The sequence below is a fragment of the Hipposideros armiger genome, unplaced genomic scaffold (genome assembly GCF_001890085.2).
Source record: "Hipposideros armiger isolate ML-2016 unplaced genomic scaffold, ASM189008v1 scaffold_414, whole genome shotgun sequence".
Classification (NCBI taxonomy): domain Eukaryota; kingdom Metazoa; phylum Chordata; class Mammalia; order Chiroptera; family Hipposideridae; genus Hipposideros; species Hipposideros armiger.
Window position 1 is genome coordinate 1,221,085 of NW_017731764.1, and position 24,026 is coordinate 1,245,110.

A 24,026-nucleotide genomic window follows, 5' to 3' on the forward strand; every position below is an offset into this window, starting at 1 on the left:
AGACCATCAAACATTTACCACAACTTTTCTCACACAGAGGTAGGATTACATGGAACAGGACTCTACTTACATACATCGGTTTTTATTTTTGACACTAAAAACAGTTAGTCTAGAAACTCGGCGGGACGAGCAATAAGTTACCCATTACCTTTTATCAGATATTATAGCTACTTATCAAATAATTATCTAATTATCACATAGACAGTAACATGAGTGCAGATCATCCAAAATAAATTTCTAAGTCCTAAATTACGTACCTTTGACTTAAGAATACAACTTATAATTCTAGGCAACATATGTATTTTCCACAGCATGTTTTGTAATAGTTAGGTTGATATTATTAATAAAATACATTTGTATTGTCTCAGTACAAGTCAGTTGGTGACTGGTGATTTCCCTTCAGAAGCATGTTGAAGGGAAATCAGCTTAAATATCAATTTTGCCAGTGAATAACATACATAGAAATAATTAAGAAGTGGTATATTTTTATTCTTATTTACAGATGGTAGAAAAAAAGATGAGTCATGGAAGGGTTTAAGGTGAGTCTTTCCAGGTATTACCTCAGTTGTCAACTTGCTTTTGCCAATGAATTCCTGGCAGAACTGGAAAAAATACATACAGCTAGTGATATCCAAAACAGAAAGGTCATCTTTCTTTGTTTTCAGTACTGAATTTTCCAGAGTATCTAGAGTGAGTTGGTTTTTGGCAGTTTGCTTGAACGGCAATTCTTCTTTTAACACCTGTAGGCCTTAATCTACAGGTCACTCAAGTTCCTGTTGTAGAAAGGATAGAGAGAAGTATTTTGAAATGGAGAACTGGAAAACTGATAGGAAAAGGGCAGGAAATATTTTGAGGGAAATGGATAAACCAGTGTGTCAAAATATACAGAAATAGTGTACTTTTCAATATTTGGTGTAGTGACTCTGTTTTCATTCACTGTGCTTCTTTTTTCATCAGCAAATGGCATTTTTTATCCCACCAATAGCTGGAAGCAGCATTACTTTCTATTAGGGTGTACAGGATAGGTTTTATGGTTCCTAAAGTGATACCACCAAACAACCTTGCCTGCATTTATGGGCAGAGATAGCTTGTTTTGTGACTGAGACTGCAAGAGTTTGGGAAAGCGGGAGGAAAGGAGAAGGGGCATAGCAGGCTAGGTCAGGTCAGAAGTTCCAGAAACAGCAGCAGAAGGGGAAGTGTTGTTTGGTAAAGGGTGGGTATCATCCAGGGACTGAACCTGCACCTGGGGTCCAGGTTGGTATCAAGAGATACACCATCCTTCTGTCGTAGTCACTCTGCGTGTGTGTGCCTTTCCTGGGCGCTTTCATCAAGATTCTAAAGGTTAAGGGGTCTCAAAGGAGAGCTTAAAGAAGCAAAGTAAATGGACAACTTGGTAGATCCTATCTGAAAGCAGTTCCTAAAGCAATCACTAGTAAGACGAGAGAAGTGCTTAAAAACATTTTCCCTTTTCCGAGAGCATCAAAATAAAGAATAGTGAGGTTTCAAAGCAGTGGGGACAAGGAATGTTACATAATGAACATCAGTGGAGCAAAAGGCTTTAGAAGAATATGAGCCTTATTTGCATATTTTCTGGAAATGTGTCAAGAAGAGTGAGTGCATCTCTATATGCAAAACTTCAACCAAAATAGATCATCCGAGTGAAGGAAATATTAAGGGAGCTGGCTTGCCTATTGACATTTATTAAACTCTTTTAGAAGAACGTGTACATTGGCAAGAGCTTTTGGGAAAGAAATGAATGTGATTTCCAACCACAAGAAAAGGCAACATCGGATTCAAAGCCAAGGAGTATTCTTAGATTGAACTTTTGTAGTGCCTGAATTTAGCCAACTGGAGAAATGCTTTTTTTCAAGTATAAAATTATTTAAACTTTCCAAAGGAAAGCTTTTTATTATTGTTTTAAATCAGGACTTTATTATAAAGTTGTCCTTCTATGAATTTGCCAAAGTAACCTCCATTTTTCGGTGATGGTGAATATATTTATGAGGGTATTCATGTGCATAGAGGGGGTGAGCGTGTCCCTACGAATGTACTTAGCAAAGAGTGCTACTTTCTTAGCAAGCAGTGAGGGAACTTTTGATGAAGATATGAATGACAGCGTCCTAGATTTGTATAAATCATCAGGAATAGAGCTCCGAAACTTAATGTTGAGTAAAAAAGCAAGTGGCAGAAGGATATGTATAGTGTGTTATTTCTGGATACGTATGTAAGTATGAAAAATTTGAAAAAATTATGTATATTGTGCTACTAGTTGCCTAGTGTGGGGGAGTTGCCTGTGGGGCAGAGAATAAAGAGGAGAGAGGAGAAATGAGGTTGTCAAAGAGAATTTTAGTCCTTCGCTTTTTTTCCCTCCCTTCCTCCCTCCCCACTTCCTCCCTTTCTTAAGACAATGCAAGCATAAATTGCTTGTGCAGTTTTATTTAAAATTATCCACACAGAAAAAACTATTGGAGCAACTAACTCAATATTAGAAGTTATTAATTCAGGAGATGGATGGTAAGAATGTAGGTATAATTTTTTTCTGTGGCTTAGGGAAAAAAGAACATATATATATATATATATATATATATATANATACATACATATATAAATCAGGGCAAGAATAAGGACATGGAAACACTTGAGGTTGAGGTTTGAAGGTGAGAAAAAACATCTCAGGGACAAATGGGGTAGGAGAGTATAAGCAAAGAGAATAATGTGAGACAGTCAAAAGTATTTACAGAGGGTGCCAAGAAATGTGTACATATTTTAAGAAAGGAAAAAGCTGTGTTAAAATTGTAATACAATGAATGACGCTAGCATTCATTTGATTGACACCATCTTTTGAGCTAACGTCATACTATGCATTGCTACTGTAATTCAATTCAACTTAAAAAGTAATACACAGATAACATCTCTTAAAATGTTTTTTTTTTTTTGGCACCACCGGTATATATCAGAGCAAGTCAATTATGTAAAAAGTCAGTCAAGCCACTTGGTCAATATCTTTTAAAAAAAGTAATGTGAAACCTGTGAATTAGAAAATTTTAATTTGTGCCAAATAAGTGTCATAAAAATCAATTAGGCTAAAGTGTAGAGAAAATGAGTGTAACATCAGGTCGACCTGAAGCATCTGTGTCAGAAATGTGATCGAAACATTCTTCTGTCTGTGTGTCTGTATTTTCTGTTAAATGAGGGTCTAGAGAAGAGAGTGTGGGAACATGACCCTCCCACAGAGGCTTTGATCTGAGAACATAGATGTCAGCATTACAGGGACAGATACTCCATTCTGGTTAAAAGTCAGCTTTTGTCTGAACAGTTCCCCTCTAGCAAGCTATAGACCAAAGCAAAAATATTAATAGAGTTTGTGTGGGCGCGAAGACATGGCCTCTGCTTATTGGTCTAACAGTCTGAGGTCTTATAAGTGAAGGTATATATATATATATATATATATATATATATATATAGTCCCATAAGGGGATGGGAATGCATATGTGTTGGATCACTTTTTCTTCTTTGGATTTGCGTTTCTATGCTTTTCCTCTCTCTGCCAGAGCTGTTCCCATCTAATCTCAGTGCTTCAAATGAAAGTAGACAGGCTCACATTTGTGAATTATCTCGGAGGCCTCTCCTTATCCACTTTCCTCTTCCCTTAACTGGCCATTTACTTACAGTAATTTATGTTGGATAGAGAAATGGGCAAGTTTGGATGAGAAAAGACATTCTCTGAAAGAAAGGGGAGGAACTAACAGGTTCTATTGAGAAAATTACCTTCGGTGCCTCAGTGCTTCCTGCTGAATACATCCACCTTCCGTGGGGTTTGCACTGGCGACCTTGAGTCCCTCCTTTGCTGTAAAAGTCGAGCAGACATTCTGCTGAATAGAGCAGAACTAGAGCTCCTTGTGGCCAGTAGTAACGGAGCTGAATAAATCATGCCTGCAGAGCCTGACCTGATTTTTTTTTTTCAGTTGAATTTTGTGATCCCCTAATGGAAAGGTTTTGGAATAGAAGGGTACATATGATTTCCTGAAAACAATTAGAGGCTCTGTTATAATACAGGCACATCAAATAATAAATATGAATTCTTTGGCAAAATCAAATATGAGATTTTATTGATAAGCTGATGGTTGCACAGGAACTCTAGACCATACTGACTTTAATAAAACATTAAGTGGTTTAATTAAATCATTAATTCAACCCTCAGTTCCATTTTTCAAAAGGCAGTCAATGTAGAAATAAAATGGTTTCTTTTTTTAGCTGCTTCTCTTTGCTCTATAATTCATTAAGATGAGTCTATAGATTGACTTATTGCTATGCTGCCATAAAGCACTTGCTGCCATTTCAAGAACATAGCACTTTAAGCAGGATACAAGGAGGTATTGATCTTCAGGTGACATCTTCCTTCACTTTCCATAAAAGGTTGTTTTTTTTTTTTTTAGAAAAATCTATAAAATGTGTATGAATGCAGAGGTTTAAGTCACAACATTATTATAATACTACTAAAATAATTGTTAGTGTTCGCTGTTTCTCTGACCTACGGAAAAACTTATGAAGGTAATGTGAGCAATTTTAAATGCATGTAATGGTAGTCATTGTCTATTTTCTTTTAAATAAATTTTTATTTTACAAAAGTAATACACGGTAATAGTTTTTAAAATCAGTACTATCAGAAGACTTATAAAGGAAATTAATAATCTTATGTCTAACTTTCTGTATACTGTAGGCCCACTCCTCGAGGCAGCCACTTCTTTGAGTGCATTAATATATATATGTATCTGTATTAATAATATTCTGTTTTAGCCTGGATCCTCTAAAAACACATTAACTCAAAGATTAATGTTTTCATACTTTATTTGGGCAGTATAAGCCCAGGTAGGTGAAGGTAAGGGAAAAGGGAAGTGAGGCAAAGAAAGCTGCAGAGCAGTGCCATGAAATAGATCACATCTGCACAGAAAGGTAGGCTGGTGTGGGGCACGTGGAGTGGGAACCTGGGAGGGGTGAGGAGCGCATCTGTACAGAGTGTGGCCTGGCATGAGGTCTCTGAGTCTGAGCAGGATGGAAAGGTCATTCTCCAGGGGTGCTTTCCCCCAAAGGATGTGGGAGTCCAACAGGATGAGGAGGGTGCTGGCCTAGTATGGGGTATCAGGGTTTGAGCTGGGTGAGGAAGGTTTCCATTTGGGCTAGATATTGGGTTAATTTCCTATGACTGCTATAACAAATTACCAAAAACTTGGTGGCTTGAAATAACAGAAATTAATTTTCTCACTGTTCCAGAGGAACTGCGTGTCAGGGCTCAGGAAGGAATACAAGAAGGGCATTGGAATATTAATAGATGGAGAGCAAGCTAACCCTCACTGTGCCACAGCAGGAAGCCCACTGCTGGGCTTGGTTTACGTGGCTGTGTGCCTAATGTCTTCAATACATTATTATTTTAACATGTAGCAAATATAAGGAATTATCAGTGAAATAGTTTACATTTTTTGGTACTAAGTCTCCTAAATCTAGTGTATATTTTACACTCACAACACATCAGTAGCCACATTTCAAGTGGCCAATAGCCACATGTGGCTAGAAGCTACCTATTGGACTGTGCTGCTGTAATTAGAAAGCTGCTTACTTTGGTTTAGAATGTGATGGTCTTATATCTTTAGGTACCCATTGTTTTGTATCACTACAGCTCAGAGGTCCATGGAAGGGGAATGAGTCTGTTAACATAATTTCTTTCAGTGATGTCGACACATAGCAGGAAGCTGGTTGGCACCACCATGCTTTCTGCTCTGCCCTAAGTATTTTCAACCTCTTTAACCAGGTATGGCTGAAATGTCCTAGCTAAGGATAACTCTGTGACTGATATGGTGTAGCCTAGACTCCTTAGCACCAACCACCTGAGGACCTTACTTCTTTCATGGACATCCTTAGTTGGACTGGATTTTGACATGGAAACTATAACAAAGAAAGTACTTTTTTCCCATTACTCTTGTAGTAGTGAAATGATGAACTTTTAGATCCTTGATGCAGTGGGCTGAAATTTGACATTTCTTCCTAGCCAAAGCAGTAATTTGTGATCTTTTGCTCCTCCTTTGAGCCAAAGGTCAATGTTTTCTAGAACTAGACATTTACTCCTTATCACATTTTCTAGCTGTGCTGCCTGAACTTATAATGTCTCCTGTCAGTCATGTCCCATGCAAGTACAACAAGCTTGTCATTGGAGCCAGTTGAATCAATTCTACCCAAAATTCAGTGTTTTCTCACTCTCACTTCTTGGTGTCATTATGGAAAGCTCTTAATGCAACGGTCAGTAGCCTTTGGATTTGGGGGAAAATTAACGTTTGGATACCGTGTTATATGAAGTCACACAGCCATTCCCATAGCATAACTCCTGCTTCAGGTGACCAAAGTCATCATGCCTTTGGGGATTCATCTTTTCCTCTAGACACTTTAGGAACTCATGATCTTATGGCCGAGCTCACAGTTTGCCAAAGTTCAGTCTATGGGTTTATGTCAAAGAACTGACTTCAGTTCTTTAGGAGAGAATAAAAGGGAACCTAATGCATTTCTCTGGAGGTCACCACCTTTTCTCTTCTTTCTACCTTTTTACATTTTACTGGAGTTTCTTGCTATGCCATTGGGTTTTCTAAGTAAATTTCTGCCTCTCAAACTACTACTACTATGTTATATAAGAGCTGTTGTTTCTAATTCCATTACTCTCAGGTAACCTCCAGACAACTAGATTTTTCAACTTCCAACAGACTTCAGTTTCTTTATCTTAAAAATGAGGATTAAAAAGAGGGTAAAGGGGGTCAAATATATTGTGATGAAAAGAGAACTGACTCTGGGTGGTGAGCACACGATGTGATATATAGATGATGTATTATAGAAATGTCCACTCGAAACCTATGTAATTTTACTAATCATTGTCACCCCAATAAATTTAATTGTTTTAAAAATCCCGCTCTTTTTATTAAGGTGGATGGAAACTTCCAATGGATTTGTTACCTTGAGCTTTTCTCCTCCTATTCCAACACATTCACCTGTAAATTGCCAGGCAGTTCTTTCTGGATCATGTTAGTGATCCATTTGGTAGGGTTTACCTTTTGGATAATTGGAGCCTCCTTACTCTTTACTGTCAGGGCTGGCTTTTCACTTCTCTTCCTATCTCTCTGTCTTCTTTTTTTTTTTTCATAGTTTTTCTTTATGATCTCAGCAAGTCACTTACCTGTTTATAGTTGTGCTTCAGTACAAAGAAAGTATTTTATCATATGACAAAAGAGTGTACTGAATTGACCTATGATTTTAGGACTTGTGCTTTGAATTATTTTTACAGTGGCAGATACTTTTTAAAAACCACAAAAAAGATGGTTTTTCTTGTAAACTGACAGCTTTGAGAGTGCAGCTTAAGGCATTGGAAGAGAACAAAGCTAACTCAATCATGAAGATATTGAACCTATTAAAAGATCTATTAGCATTGCAAATAGCCAACTCAGCCAAATATAGAGGTTACCAAAAAGAATGTATACACATTTTAAGAAAGGAAAAACTATTAAAATTTTCATAATATATACTGATAACAAAAGATGAATACAAGTCATGTTTGACTTCTGCAATTACAAGAGGTGCTCACAGTGGTTGCCATCAGTATCCAGGCACTTCTGATTACAGTGAACTATTGTTTGAGCAACGTTGACCAAATTGTCCACTTGTATACATTTTTTAGCACCCCCCCCGTAGTTGCAACATAAAGAAAAATTATTTAGCACACAACACTTCGTTATCCTAAAACTATTCCATGACAGTGTATTTATCAGGGGTAAAATTCCAGGAGCGGTAGGGAATCAGAACCCAGCTCTACTCTCACTGAACATAATAATGAACTTATGTAATCATGAATTTCAGCAGGGTTACTTTAATAGCTAGTCCGTTGGTATAGGATGTCACCCTGCCCAGCAAAATATTTGAGACCTCAATGCTACAACAGTGCTTACTTTTAACCAAGAATTTATTATAATTATTTCAATCATAATTCCTTTCCCTTTGCAGTTCACCTCAGTGATGGTATGAAGTCCCAGCCCTCCAGGTATTCATTATTACCTAGTCTCTCTGAGGGGCTCAGTAATGTTTGCTAATCTGCCTCAATCTCCCTTGGCCCCTTGTGCCCTCAGAGTTCCTGCTCCATGACAAGCACACTCTTTTGCATCTGCAACCTCTTTTCTGATTGTTCACCTGTTTTCCTTGCTCTGACAGAAATCTAGCTATTCCCAAAGGGGCTTCTTCTCATCTTTGGGGGTCTCAGTTTAATAGAGACACCTTTTTTGCCCATCCTAACATAATCATTTTTATTCTGTCTCAGACTAAGCTGGTTATTTTCTTCCTTGTGCCCATCACCTTTGGTACTTACCTAATTCATCAATTTCTCATATCGCTGGTTTACTGCTAGACTCCTCAACTAGGAGGTCAGCTCCACAGCGAGGACAGCAGCTTTGTGTACCTGGCAGTTGTTTTCCAGGGACCTGCCACATATCAAGAATGAATGAATGAATGATCACAGAAGCTAAAAGTTTAGATACATTTTAAAAACTAATTTTATCTTTTGACTAAATATGTGGATGCAATGGTTGTAATTTTTGCCTGGCAAATTGAATATCAGTTGGATGAAGGCCTATTGCTGCTTTTATCAATGTTCAGGAGGAAAAAAAAATCATGTAGGTTTGTCAGGTGGCCACATTTATTTTACTTGATTTCTTAAGCATTTCAACTCTGCAGCAGGATGTGATAGCACAGTGCTTTTGTGTGACATAGTATGTTTGTTCATTCTCAGTAAAAATTTGAAAATTTTACCTTTCTAGAAATGAATACACTGATTAGCACCTGTTAACCTCTTTAGCTGAACTGATATGTACATGCTTCTAAGCTGCTACTGCATTTGAAACCAGGTATTAGTAATTACTGAAGTTAAAACACCATGGTTATGAACAGAAAAACTGATACTATAGGAGAAAAGAGGAACCTACAATTTTAATGATACTTCTCTTTTCAGGACTCTAGTGGAAGGGAAACTCCATTATTGTGGCATTTCAAGGAACATTTTGTTCAATTAAAACCCTGTCAGGGAATAAATAAATGTCTGTATACTTCAGGGTTAGGAATTCCTAATAAAGATGTTTTTAAAAAGATGGAAAAGATGGTATACACATACACCCCCCCACACACACACACACACATAATCCTCTCAAAAGATCAGGAAGATGCTCACATGAGAAGAAAGGAAAAGAAAACTTGAAAATATCATCATCAGTATATTTTCGTGGAAATCTATAATTAACTAATTCACAGTAAATATAATAATGCTGAGAAAACAAGGGTATATATAAGTCTATTGTTCCAATTAGTGTCAGATTTCACATGAAATTAACACTCCAGAGGAAGGCAAGAGAAGGTAGAACAGAAAGTCCATATGAATGTAGAGCAAAACTATTGGATCATTTTACCTTATTTTGCTGCAAGGGTAAAATAGAGTGAAACAGAGTAAAACCCCCAAAACCAAATTTTAGTTTGTCTTCCGGCATAGAAAAATACAGCATGGATCTTTTAAGAATAAAGTAATAATTACAGTGATTACAATTGAACAGATTCACTGAGCAAAATATTTTATTTATATCTACAGGTTGAGAAACTGATGAAGCATAAAGGACAAATATGTATAAGTTGGACAGTTGTCTGAGAGGGGGATTTGGTGTAGTTCAGTGGCATTCACCCAAGAGAGTTCCTGTTTGAAACTCACATTTACAGCATAACACTTCATTGCTTTGCTGCTAAATCAACACAGTAGTGGAGCTCTATAAAAGGTCAAGTCTGAATCCAGTGTTATTTGAAAAATGTCCACTAAAAGGGGTCCTTTGTTTTATATTTATAATTTTAATTAAAAACTACTATACTTTCCTAAAAACCTCAAACTACAAAATTACCAAAAAAATGTAATTTACTGTATAACATAGAAACCTTTTTAAAGTATGGGGTAATTGATTCCACTATCATCTCATAAGCTCAGGAGAAGCAATCATTTCTCAAGAACTGTTGCTTAACTAAATTAGTTTTGAAATCTATTTTTGTGCTGGGTCTGCATAGCAAAAAATAAAGATGAGGAGACTAAATATCTGAAAAGCCAAATGATTTTTTTGGAGGCAATACAAGCTAGTTGATGACAAAGCTGGAACCAGTGCCATGAGCTACAAAACAGTGGTGAGCAGTGAGTAATAAAGTCCTTTGTCTCAGCATAGGAATCTCATGTCTTCTGCAAGTATCCATAGAGCTGTGGCAGGCTAGCTCATTAAGTTGTATAGTCATTTTGATGGAAATTTTTTGATGTCTATGTCTCCTTCACATCATTAAACTTATTTAAGTAGGATAAAATCCCAGCCACTGGCTTTCCAAAGACTCCATTTTTCTGGAAATCCAACCCTTCTTCGTTCTACTCCACTACGAACAAAAACAGAGTTAGGGTTGCAATTCTCCCAGCATCTATTTTCTTATAATGTGAACCCACCTATTTGGTCATGAGTAATTAGTCTCTTTCAATTTGTTGGAATTGATATTGAAAGAGAGAAATTATTCCCTCATAGGGAACTTGAAGCTGTCAGCTAAAATCATGTTCCTCTGTGTGGATAAGGAAGCAGAGAGCACCAGTTTGTACATTATTCATAGGATGACATGTCTCACTTTGCCTGAGACATTGCCTGCATATATCTGTTGTCTCAGTATAATTATTAATAGTGTCTTCTCTCAAAATGTGCTGATTTGGAAGCTAAATTATGTGGTAATCCTAACCACTCAAGACTCTTTGATGGCAAATGATAAGAGCTCGACTCGACTAGCAACTGCCTGGATGTCATTCTGGGTCCCATCGTTAAAGGTAAGAGACACAACTTCAAGCATTTGGAAAGAGTGGAGGGACAGCATTTACCTCTATGTGGGAGCAAGTGCCTTTGAACTAGGAAGGCTCCTCTATCTCATCATTGGTAAGGGGGAAGGTCCATTTTTGAGTTTGATTTTCCCATAAGTGTTGCTGTGTAGGCCCTTGCTGTTATTGGTAATATGGAGAGTAGCTTGCCCTAATGTGTTGACTCTAGACATTGCTACCAAGGCTATTCTACCCCATCTGGCCATAGACATCATAAATATGCAGGTTAGGCAGGCTTCATGTGAGGATGCTGATAAGAGGCTATGACTGTCACTGGGATTTTGACTCACAATTCATACATTCATTCTCTACATCAAATAAAGTCACCTTGCAGAGAGAAACAAGAATGAAACAGATGGACAGCAAGCAGTAGAGCAGAGAGAGAGAAGATACCTTGGGTATATAAATAAACATATATATATATGTATATATATATATATATATATATGATGTAAGGTATTGTTAGTAAGAGTGGTTACTTTTAAAAAACATGCTTTATAGTTTCATTAGCTTTTATGTCCTGCTATGGACATGTCCTTGAAATGGGCTTTACACAGTTGTTGGGTGGACTAGAGTAGAAAACAGAGTTCTGCTGTGTTAGCCAAACCTCTACTGAGAAAGTGTTTTTTCTCAATTTGAAGGGTGAGCGAAATTGTTCGAAACCCAGGGAGAAGCTGGAGAGGTGATTTGGAGGCAACGGATTATTGAAATCATCTTCTCAGGCTGAGTGGGGGAGGCAAATAAGGAAGTAGACAGATTGCTTCTAGTGTTCCTCTTTTATGGGAACAAATTACTGTGTTCTTTGATCTTTATTAATTTGTCTTCACTAAATGTAATTCCCAAGTATGGAACAGTCCAGGGGTTTTCCCTACAGTGTGCACATTAAATCAACAGATGAGGCAGAACAAAGATTGGCGTTAACCCAGCACTGCTTAGGCCCTACAGGGACACTCTGAGAACAACTGCAGCTTAGTTTAGGGCTTCTAGGAATGATGATGAAAAATCTTCCAAGTTCATCAAGAAGTTGGGCGAGCAGAGTTTTCACAACTGTTGGCCAGTCTTTGGGGTTCCAAATAGGCAATGTTACGCTGCATATGACCCAGAAAGCCTGAAACTCTCCTTGGCCTTCTTCATTAAGTCCACTTGAGATGGAAACCCTGATGGAACGCTCCTCCATCCTCTCCACCTGCAGGGAGTGAGGTGAAGGAGATGAGATGTATTCCTTCCAAAGCTGTCCACAGAGATGTGAGGTCCACATACAACCAGCTGACAGTCCTTCTTAATGACATTGATAATCGTATTGAGAGTTCACTGGGGCTGATTACTGTTCCAGTGCTTTACACACACCATTTAATTTTCATAAACACATGTGACAAATACTATAATAGTCCCATTTATAGATGAGGAAACTAAAGCAGGGAGGGATAAAGTAACCTGCCCCAGGTCACAGGCAGGATGTGATAGAGCTAGAGTTTGAATTTGGGTCTTCTGGCTGCAGAGTGCATGCTTTGAACAATTTTTTTCTGCCTCTCCTTCATGGTGGGAGGCTATGACAGCCAGTTCTTGGCCCATAGTAGGTGCTCAATGAACAATTACTGACTAACTGACCATTGGGCTTATGGGGAGCTCTCCTTGATTTGCCAAAAGGTGGGCTGACCATAAAATGTGCAGGCAGATGGTGCAAATGTCAAAGGCTGGCCTTGCATTTTGTCTCCCTATTGTGTTTACTGGAGATGGAACCTTGTGGACCCAGGGAAATGCTCTTCATCTTAGAACTAAGAAGTTCTTTTGGGGCCACATAGCCCTTGAAAACCACCTAAAAGCTTAGAATCCTTTACCCATAAAAACGTCCACACAAACGTATTTGCATACTACCCAGGATTGTTTAGAGCTCTAGAATGTTCCAGGACTAACAACACTCGTTTTTGAGGAGAGACTCTGAACTTTGAATGTTGATACCTTTCACTTGCATGCAAGTTATATGAGTGCTTAATTCAGGGAAAATTGTGTTCACCTTTTGCTGAGGGGGTTGCTTTTGTTTTTCTCCTGCAGGAGAAAGCTCTGTGCCAGTGTTCCTGTTGGCTGGGGGCACCAGCTGGCTGCACAGTTGGTGCATTCCATGGCAGGGCTCCAGAAAGGCAGAGTGCTCTGCTGGAGAGCAGAGGTAGGAGCCCTAGGTCTCTGACAGGAACATTACTGATGATGCCCCTGCTGAAAGACCTCATTATGATCATGGTAAATCCTGGGAGAACAAAGGGACCATTCTCAGCACAGACGGCTATCTGTTATTGTTAATTGGATAGTGTTGATTATGGTATTAAGTTGGTCACAGTATTACAGCGTGTCATTTGGGCATGAGTTCATTTAGGCGGCTTCTTTGAATACGGAAACTAAGTAGCACATGCTCACAAGCCTCCTTTTTCCGAGTTGTTGTGAAGGACATCTGCAAACTGTAGCCATCTATTTGAAGAGTTCACAGTCTTTAGGGAGCGTGGAGGTGAAGAGAATAGGAAACATGACACACATTTTGATGTCTTCTTCACACTTAGGATTCTCTGGGGAAGTATATAATTTGAATTAACATGAAGTCCTTCCATTGTGGAATTATAAACATGGGTGTTTTTTTTTGTTGGAATTGATGTGTTTCAGTTCTCAGCCAAAGACTAGAAGTATTTGAGAACTTTGGGGAGTGGGTGGTTGCATTAACTCTGTGAAAAAAACATCACATCCTTGAGCACAATGAGGAGCGTAGGATGAATGGAAACAACAGTGGGTGGAGGGATGAAGACGTGGGTTCAGTTTTAGTTCTGCCACTAACATCTTCAACAGGCAACTACCTCCCTGAGCCTCAGCCATGAAGAAAAGGGGTTTAGCTGTAGGGTCCTTGTGAGCTCTGAAATACTATTATTTTAGAGAAAGAGAAGATTTCATTTTTTACTTTCCATTGTGAGCTCCTCTAGAGCGCTTGAATTTGACAATTGACCTTCCTGAAATCAGTTTTCCATGTTCCATTAGTAAGGGCATGGGACTTCCAAATGCAACACAACATCCTGAATACACACAGGGGTTGTTCTATTGAGAAATGAACCCAATGCTTAGAATTCACTTTCCAATTTCTTTCAATTTTACTTTCAAGATCAAGAGCAGGAAATTCTTGATTTATTTTGTGTTTTCCCCTTGCAGTATTATAGATATTCAGGTAATAATAAAACCCATGTCTTCAAATTTTCTCCCCTAAATTTAGTCTAATTCTTTCCTGTTTTATTTTTATAATAATATTTCTTATTATTTTCTTTCATCTGGGAAGTTCTGGGAGGCACTTGGGCCAGTTGACTGTAATATAACCTAACAGACAGGACGTTGTTTAGCTGAATTATTTAGTCATCATTGAAGCTATTTCATTTCCATGATCTTAATTTTCCCAAATATCACCTTCTCACATCATGGCCTGTAGGCATTTTAAGAAGCTTATAACTGAAGCATAGAGTGAAACATTTAGCAAGGAACAAAAAAGAGAAAATACAATAAATCAACTTTTATTACTTTTATGCTTTCAAAAGATAGGGGTATGAGGCATACTATATTTTGATGCTTACATGTGCAGCCTAAGGGGGGAAAACTTGGGGGGAGTATTAATGATGATGATATAAGTTATATTATCTGAATGTCACATTTGATTTTGGTGTTTTGTTTCAAAAACAAAATTATAGTCTTATCACAAAGTTTTAATATATTAAAGAAACATCCATTTGAAAAGCTACGAGTATATAATGATAAATGCTTTAGTCTCTTCCTACAAGTAGCTGATGATGATTTTGTGGACCCTTTCTCTTAAGATTAGGGTATCTTTTACATTCTGGTCTCCTCTAGAGGTCAATTCATGAAGTCTTGAATAGCTTGATGCAAAGGAAGCCATTTTTTGATAGACATTTTCAGAGCTGTAATCCAGCTGCAGAAATAACAGTGCAGGACACATCATTAAAAAATTGTTGAACTCTAGGGAGGTGAAATGTTACAAAATCTTTTAATTTATTTTCTAATTATTTCTCTTGGTTATTTAGTTTTAAATTAATAAGGTAAACAATACTCCTTAGGGTTTGGATTGAACAAAAAGGTAAACCACCAAATGAGAAGTATGCAATTATTGCTATGAAGTAAAACTATGTTAATGTAAATAAGAGGATCAGAAGAGGGTGTTTGTAAATAGTGAATAACGAAGCTAAAGCATTTTAAAAAATATTAACAATGTTTTACTGTTTCTATTTAAATTTAAAGTTTAGTTGATTGAACATATAGTAATCAAATATTGCCATAGGGCAAAATATTTCTCTGTTAAATTCTGGAAACCATAGTGAACTCACCAGTTAACTCTATTTTCTTCTCCTCTTTTTTCCTTTCATTTTCTTGGATGATGTTTTTTGAAATGTGCCCATATATGATTTATTCTAATGGTGGTTCATAGGTGTTATTATTGTTTTTTTAAATGGTCTGGGTCAGATAAACTTAGATAACGGGAGTTATGGAGAGTTAACCAGGATTCCCCCCCCAACCCCAGGATTTTTTCCATCATGGTATCTCAGAAACATTAATAAGTTAATGTTCTTTGTGATACTCTGAGAGGGAAATATGATTTGTATCATTTCCTAAACTTGCTTAACTATTTTTTGTGAGGGGGGTATCTTGTGAAACCAGGGTTCCCTGAACCACCTGTGTGAAACTCTTGCTCTAATGTTTTGAAATATTTCTTTAATGACTCAATATTGTTTCCTATTAATAATACTCACTCATGGCTTTGGCAGTGAGTCCCACTGATCCAACTATCCTCCTCTCTTAGAGAATCCAGTGGATTTTATCAGATAGGCGTGAACGCTATTATTTCACTGACCCCTTTTCTAAGATGCCAGTTGGAGCTTCACCTTCAAGGGAACAGTCTTAATCTGCTGCCCAGATTATATAGCACAAGCCCAAGGAAGAAGATCTTGGCACAATATCTAACAATTCTGTATTCATTATCCTTTCATTCTAGCTCATCCTTAGTCGTGAGTGGAACAGGCAAGGCTTACGTAATGGGAAAAGGCCTAGACAGATTCCTTTTCCTTTCCCCAAATGGTTACTTGCCGAAGATTCTGAAATTCTACTTTTGGAATTTTATTTCTTTGGGTTAAAACAGTGTATCTAGTTCTTGCAAATGTCGCTGGAAATTTTACCATATCCTCTGTTTTAATAAATTTCTGTAAATTTTTTTATTAGATCCTTTTTACGTAGACAGTTGGGAGAAGGTATCCATATGAGGTGAGGGATGGTCACCAAGCAGTTGGAGGGCACTGGCTGTCTTGAGGACTGGAGTTAGAACAGGGGGACTTGAGAGATGTAGGAGATACTAGTAGGTACCAGACAGCACTTCGTCTGCCCCATGATTTCATCTTTGTAAACTTTACTGATATTTTTCCTCCAGAATCATTATGAAGCAAGTGCCCTTTTGTACATGCCAAGTTGGATCCTGAACATACTGAATTAGATGGATAAGTCCTAAGCCTTTCAATGGCTTATGACAAACAAAAACGACTAACCAAATTCAGATAGACATTTATGTGAAAAGAGATGAAACAGTAAATCTGTGAATTAATAAATTATAACATTATAGGTTATGGTGTTAGTAGATTTTTTTAATTTTTTTATTTTTCTTTATGTTGAAGCCTGAGTCAGCCTTGGGAAAAATTGTGAACTCCTTTTCCATTTGAAAAATACTTCTAGAAGAGTCCTCTTGTATGCTTTGAAAGAAAAAAAATGGGGAATATTAACTAAGAAACTATGCAACGAAAGGGAGAAGTTTAATTGAAGATGTGGAGTTAATGTTAGAAAATAAAAATAGTGCTTTGCTAAGAAGTCTCTCGTCAGGACTGATGAAGAAATAGGCAGACCTTGACTTACCGTTCGTTTTCTCTTTTATTTTCTGCACAGAAATAGAAAGACTTGAACTCTTCAGATGGAGGTTTGAGTTCAATTACTGACTGCTTGAAGCTAAGGGTCTGCTCATTCACCCTATATCCTTGCAGATATAGGCCACCTACAGAAGGTGAAAGAAAAAAACAGGTGAGGAGAACAGAGAAAAGAGTTAAGGTGGAGAAAAGGAGTTTGAAAAGGTGTCAAGAAAAAAAAATTGCTTCTGAAGGAATCTCTAGTCTAGCTGTCCCATCTTACAGATAAAGAAACTGAAGCGCCAAAAGAGTAAGGATTTTAAGGTCATCCATTAATGATTAATGGCAAGACTGGTAATAAAGTTTGGATTTCCTGCTTTTTATTTTTGCCATCTTCTCACTACATGTTCATTATTTAGCTTTGGGTTACTGTGGGCCTAAACTAGCTTCTGTACCTGGGGGACACATTTTGAAGTACATTTTTCGGTATCAAAGAGTGACACCTGCAATATCACATTAGAGGAAAATTTGATAATATTGGCTGAGAAAACCATTAGGGCATCCTTCCTGAAGAATAGTGAAAAATGCCAGCGGTTTCTACAAGCAACATTGATTCTTACTGTCTTTGGGCATATGCAAAGCACATTTAACATATGAACCCTCAGGGTGATTTGAGGGGAGCCAACTTGAATTAAAATGAGAATAAATGATTGGTATTTTATTCCCATGGTCCTTTGAATGTATGTTAGTGTTTATATATTGCTTGGCCTGAACTTTGTTTTTATTATTTAAGGATTGAGAGGAAGATATCAGTCTAGGAGAAGGGGCTGAAAAATCAAAACTCTTGTGTGTTTTTTATGGTGTCTTGATGTTCTGAGGTAACCTGAATCTCATGCAGAGACTTAGGGTAACATCATTAGCAGCGCTGATTAGACGGTTAAACCTCTCTCTCTTTGCTAACTCTTGTTCATATGCCGCACCTCCACATCAGAGCCACTTTAGTGCATTGTACTAACAAAAACACAAAATACAGCTTGGATTTTTGCTGCTCTACATGATAACTATTTCATGCCCATGTATTAATAAGGAGCCGTGAAGGGAAAATTTGGTCTTTTTGAATATGGCTGACTTTTGTTTTCCTTTTGGTAACTTGGTACCGAAGTTCATTCTCAGAAAGTCATATATTTTTCTTTATAAACAGAATGAGTGGCTCTTGGACTTAAAAAATTAGGGAAAAAACTTGTTTATTGTATAGGGGCATTTAGATATAATATTAAATTCTTTTAAAATTTTTATTTCAGAAGAGTCAATTTTAGAACTAACTTCTAGGAAAACATTAATTTTAAAAATGGTTAGATTTTTTTTGTCTCAAACAGGCCCCAGTAAAGTGTGTTTACCAAAATCAGAGTGTGCTTCTTTTTTTGTATATATATGAATGTTATTGAGACATAATTTACACATGATAAAACCCACCATTTAAAGTGAACTATCAATGATTTTTAGTGCATTTATGGAGTTGTGTAGTTCATTATACAATATGTGGCCTTTTGTGACTGGCTTCTCTCACTTAGCATGATATTTTTAAGGTTCATCCAGGTTGTATTGTGTGTCAGTGCTTTATTCCTTTTTATTGTCAAATGATATTCCATTGTATGGATATACTGCATTTTATTTATCCACTTGTTAGTTGACGGACAATCGGGTTTTCTTCAATTTTTCTGTCTATTATGAATTATGCTGTTGTGAAGATTTGTGTACAAGTCTTTGCATAGATACGTGTTTTGGGGGTATATATACTAGAAGTGGAATAAGTAATATGCTCGGTGTTTCAGGACTGTAGGATACCTAGACATATCAGAGGATTATTTTGCTGTCTTAATTTTCTGCTCCAAACTATAATACACAGCATTTATATGTTGCTGCACTGGTTTTTGACATCTTCCTGTTTGTGAGGTTTCCTTTTCTCATCTATGAGAAATATGAATACCCTCCCCTATCCCTACTCTTTATGAGAATGGATAAAAGGTATTGTCCAAAATGTGTCTGCTATAAACAGGAAGGTTTTCTGACCTGTTTCCTAACCAGTTATAGGAGAGAAATGATTGGCAGTGAAGACATCCAATTATAACCCCATTACCTCATTTGAGGAGACCTGTTGGGCTGGGCTCTTTTGGTTACTAGGTAGCAGCAGTAAACAGCAAGCTGGCACTATTTTGGAGAGATTTCTCACAAGAGCTATGCAAGCATTAGTGTTCCACTTGTTGCAGTAATATAAAATACACCTTTTTGAGATGTGTTCACAAACCTTGATGTGATTTATTCAAGAACAATAGTTAAAAGTCACAATTTGTTACTTCCAGCTTTTGCTGGAGAGAGATTAAAGTGAAAAGAAAATCAAGTATATGGTGAATGATGGGCTTTAAGCCTACGAAGAGGCACTTGACTAAAGGGCTTTTGGGGCACTCACACAGTGCCTTTTTAACATGAGCCGGCATAGCCAAGCCAGTAATATTCATACATATTGTTAAAGTACTAGCACTTTCCCTGATAGTAAGGAAAGGCTTCAGGGAATTGACTGGGGCTATTTTTCCAACTCCCACAATGCACATAGAGGCATATTTATCATGGTTGAAAGTAAAATGTGGGATTAGTATCTAATGTGGTTTTCACAGAAAATCAGGGCCGTGTTGCTTCTCATGCTTTGTTCTTTCCCCTCATTTCACTGTTACTTTTTCCCTGCCTTCTCTTTGTCGTCCTCAGTATTGTCTCAGCATCTCAGGTGACTGTTACAAGAAATAAATCATGCCCAAGAAGTGAGGCGTGCTAAGCAAATAGCATGTGGCCATGTGTGGGTAGGATACAGGATGCTTTAACACCAGGAGTAGAAGAGAAAGCCAGAAGAAGGGTTTCAGAACAAAGTATAAGGCCCTACAGTGCTCTCGAAGCAACAAAAAACCATCAGAGGTTTTGAACAGATGTGCAAAATGATAAGAGCTGAATAATAAACAAACCTTCCAGCTTCCCCTACTTGTCTATTTTTTTTCTTTTTGTTGGTATAACTCAGCTATCTGGGTTCAAATGCTGTCTTCACCGTGTACTTACCAAGGGAACTTGGGCAAATGATTTAACCTTGCTAAACACCAATTTCCAAATTTGTAGGTGGGATAATAACCTATCTTATAGAATTGTTGTAGTAATTAAATGAAATGATAAGTAAAAACACTTAGCATGACCAGTACAAAAGCTTTACTCACTAAATGATAACTCTGCTTTTGCTGATATTGTTTTTAGGTCACTTATTAGTAGCTGTTTCGCAGCTCTACAACTAGGCCTTTGCTAAGTAGGGCCTCCTCTCACCTTTCAGGTTAAGGGAAGCCACCTAGTGGCTCTTATCAACTATTTAAGCTGTTGGAGCAGCAGTCTCTGGCCCCAGGGGTTTGGAAGCCCTTTCTTAATGTTTCAGTTGGGAGTAATCTGCACATTCAATCCTAACCATTTCTTTTCTAGCTATGGAAACGGCCTCCTGAAAATGAGCTCCATTGATTTTGTAATTAAAATGGTTCAGACTTTTGTAATGATGTTTTATAATAAAAGTCCCAGTCAATAAAAGTCCCTTTTTATAATAAAAGTCCCAATCAATGACTGCTTTGGAGGTTTGTTTTGTTTATACCTTTTGTTTATACATTTCCATCCTGGTATCAGGTGCTTAAAGCTGTGGATTTGGGGTTGAATAGGAACAACCTGTCTTGTAAGTGCTTAGAGAGAGCGATCTCTCTATCTCTTAGTTTCATAGTTGAAAGACATTTTTTGGGTCATGTTGTAACCCTCTCAAAATGGAAGTGTGATTAAATGGAAGATAATCATTGTATTGTTGATTGTTGACCCAGTGATGAGAAACGGACTGTAGTGTGATGCTTGCTTTGTACTTCTTTTGTACCCTTCCAAGAAGGTCAAAATTGTCACAAGATACCCACTTCCCATTTGGCATGTCTATCTAGCCTAATTAAACCTAAGCATTAAAGCTAATAAAAGGAAATTAAATGTCTGAGATTGCAGAATGTTCACTATTGCTAGTTATATAAGGATTTATTTATTTGGGAAAAAGTCCAACTGCAAATAAAACACCAATAATCTCTTATCAAAAATTACAAGAAGGCTAAATAATCTTTCTTGCAGAAATCAGGCACAATTATTTTATTATTAAATTAAATTGTGTATGTACTCATTTTGTACATATAGCTTTTAATATATACACATTAATAAATATTATATATACTTATATATATGTATATAGGGCTTTTTACATAGAAAGCCTTATATGTAGAGCTTAAGTCACTCTATTGGCGATTATCTCATTTGGTCTTCATCATAGTCCTGTGAAATAGATAGCTGTGTCCATTTTATAAATGAAGAAAGTTAGTTTTAGGAATTTAAGTAACTTGCTCAGGGAAAATTGACAATTAACGTTCTTTTGTTACTCACTTATTGAAGATTAAAGATATTATGAGGAAAGGGTGGAGCCACTACACAAGGAAGCTATCAGCATTGACTCTGAATGTCATCAACGACCAAAACAATAAAGGAGTTTATTTTCCATTTTCCCAGGCAGTAGAAGTATGGGATTCAGAGGACCAGTTCTGGAGTTTACGCAACTGTGTTCAGAGTAAATAAAACAGTTTTATTGTTTGCTACATGTGATCTATGTCAAGTGACATAGACTTTGCAGGCAGGTTTCTTATCTGTTAAAGGGGAATAATAAGAATAGTGCCTTTTCTCTGGAGCATAAATGAACTAATTTAGGTAAAGCACAGAGCATAAGACTTGGTAAAGGCTCCATAAAGCTAAGATGTCATTGCTATTATTACTGTAGCTACTATTATTTCCTGTGACAGTTGCATCCATACCTGAGGCCTGGGTGGAGCGAATGCTAGTGTAGAAGTACAAGCAGCCATCTTTCAGAATGCAGCAGCGTTGGACCCACATGTCGGTGCTTCGGTCCAGTTGGTGCAGAAGGCCCAGCCACTCTGGGCTCTTGATAGCCAGGGGCGGCAGGCTACTGTTGTGCAGAGTGACCTCTTCCCAGATGTGGTTCTGCAGGTGTGGCACAAAGGGGTCACCTGATGGGCCATCCTGTGCCAATGGTCAGAGATGCCCCGAGCCAGTGATATCAGCACCAAGGCTGTGTGACTTCAGAGAAGCCACTGCCTTAACTGGTTCTATTGCTAAGGCAATCTGCGTACTTGAACAACTAGCCAGAAAACCTGAATTTAACCATTGGCCATGGAGAACTTCTTCCTTTTCATGTCCATAGACATCCTTCCTCTTTGGATTTTTATTCTATTGTAGGGAAATCAAAAGAACATCAGTAATATAGAGGAAGGAAATGGAAATGGGCGCCTCAGCAAAGACTGTTTTTAATGGCGCTGTCTGTAAGGGCTGGTCCTGACTTGCTGTTTCACTCACTATTGCAATTGTCCTCCCAGCCCCATCCCTGGTCGGCCTGCTGTGACTAATAGCAGCCCCTGGTTCATACTTTGTCTAGAACTCCCTTGTGTGCAATGGAACAAGTTAAATGCGCCAGGCCAGACCGGGCCTCAGGCTCTCTCGCTCACTGTGGTGGAAGGCCCACGATAAATCAGGATCCTCTACCCTGAAGGGCAGCCCTGGGTCCACAGGCCGACAGGCAGTTCTTCCTGGGAACTTGACCTGAGGCAGGGGGCACAGTGCTTCATCTCTTTATCAGAATGCCCGGCTGGGTGCTAGCCAGTATCTTTTCTTTCTTTGGCTTCATTTTTGCTCTTTAGTTTTAACAAGGCAGTGAAAAAGTGTTCAGAATGCAGAGCTGGCTGTATTCTTTGCTGTGAAGTGGGAGCCTGCTGGGAGCTTGGGTGTTCCCTTTTCACTCTGCTGCAGACACTCTGACTGCATTAGCGGAATAGATCCCTCTTAAAAATATTGAGGCTCATTAGGATGATGCATTGAAGAGATGGGTGAGTGTATTGAGCATTGTGTTCCAGGTAAAAGGAAACACAAGTCCCGCTGCTTGTCATATGATGATGCCAGTGATTGTTCTGAAAGGACAGTTACAGGGCATGGGGCAGTCTATTCAAGCTCAAACAATCCAAATTTTCCCAAATAGACAAGAGCCAAAATATGTACAGAAGATAATTGATAGTAAATGCCGTTATCTTGTATGCCATTTTTGGGAGGGAATGAACACATTTAAAGGAAATCTATAATCTCATGAGAAATCATATCCATAACAAAAATGAAACAGTTGGGTATGAATGTAATTCCCCACCCCACATCATAGCATTAGCTCAGAAAGAGAGGTATCAAATGCCTTAGGGACTAATGTGATGATTTAGCTGTTGATGTGACGTTATCTATCAGTGTATAGGTCAAATCTAAGTTTAAAATTATATTGCTCAAGGCTACGAATCGTGAACAGGCAGGAACAATGAAAGGTGGGCTAACATGTCTCCAGAACAAAGATATGAGCATAAAGCCCTGTGTTTCGGAGCGTAAGACACATTTTCCAGCAAGCTGCTCAGCCCACAGCACTGTCCTACGACAGCCCTGACATTTTGTACTTAGGGAGTGAAGAGAAAACAGCAGCAGTGGTTTAACCTCATGGGAAACTACTGGACTGCTCTGTGTGAAACAGAAATTTCACCCCAGTTTGTGATTCCCCACTGACCTCACTGAGAGAAATGTCATTCAAACCCCTGAAAAAAAAAAAAAAAAGAACAGCAGAATTGCAAACTCCCCCATAGAATCTGAGCAGGAAACCTGTTGACCTAAAATCCTCTTTCCCAGCTTGTAGAGCAGATCTGAGAAGTCCCAGGGTGGACTGCATGACATCTAATTGGATCCTTTCCCCATCCGAGGAGAAAAGCAGAACGAAGGTGGAGATAAATAGCAGAAACACATTAGCTGGCGGACAGGATGGGCTGCTTTGTCCATTGCCTCAAGCCACCTGAAAGACAGTAAAATGAGAGGCTCTGTCCTTGGGGGGCTGGGGAAGTGCCTTTCAGAGGGGCCCGCTGTTCTCCCTGAAACCCACCGTTAGACAGAACGGTCCTGAGGCACAGATACATTTCACTGCTCTCGGTTCATGGTTGTAGGGCAACACATTCTTATAAAATTGATGTTAC

General features: G+C 38.1%; 1 protein-coding gene across 3 annotated transcripts in view; it reads right to left on the reverse strand.

Annotated features, from left to right (window-relative positions):
• Window positions 1-279: 279 nt before the first annotated feature.
• The window catches only part of LOC109394181 (src kinase-associated phosphoprotein 2-like), a 72,123-nt gene continuing 48,376 nt past the window's right edge, over window positions 280-24,026 (reverse strand). Inside the window, exons 2-7 of one of the 3 annotated variants that reach the window (XR_002126403.1) lie at window positions 23,670-23,848; window positions 21,774-21,960; window positions 16,883-17,018; window positions 8,393-8,504; window positions 3,769-3,847; window positions 280-773 (exon numbers count right to left, since the gene is read on the reverse strand). Coding sequence is in view for 2 of the 3 variants with exons in the window: in XM_019664041.1 (XP_019519586.1) it covers window positions 14,825-14,900; window positions 16,883-17,018; window positions 21,774-21,852 (291 nt within the window). In the remaining variant the exon portion in view is untranslated. Of the gene's footprint in view, window positions 774-3,768; window positions 3,848-8,392; window positions 8,505-14,519; window positions 14,901-16,882; window positions 17,019-21,773; window positions 22,207-23,661; window positions 23,988-24,026 lie in introns of those variants that run through there. The other 2 variants (XM_019664041.1, XM_019664040.1) reach the window with 2 other exon arrangements.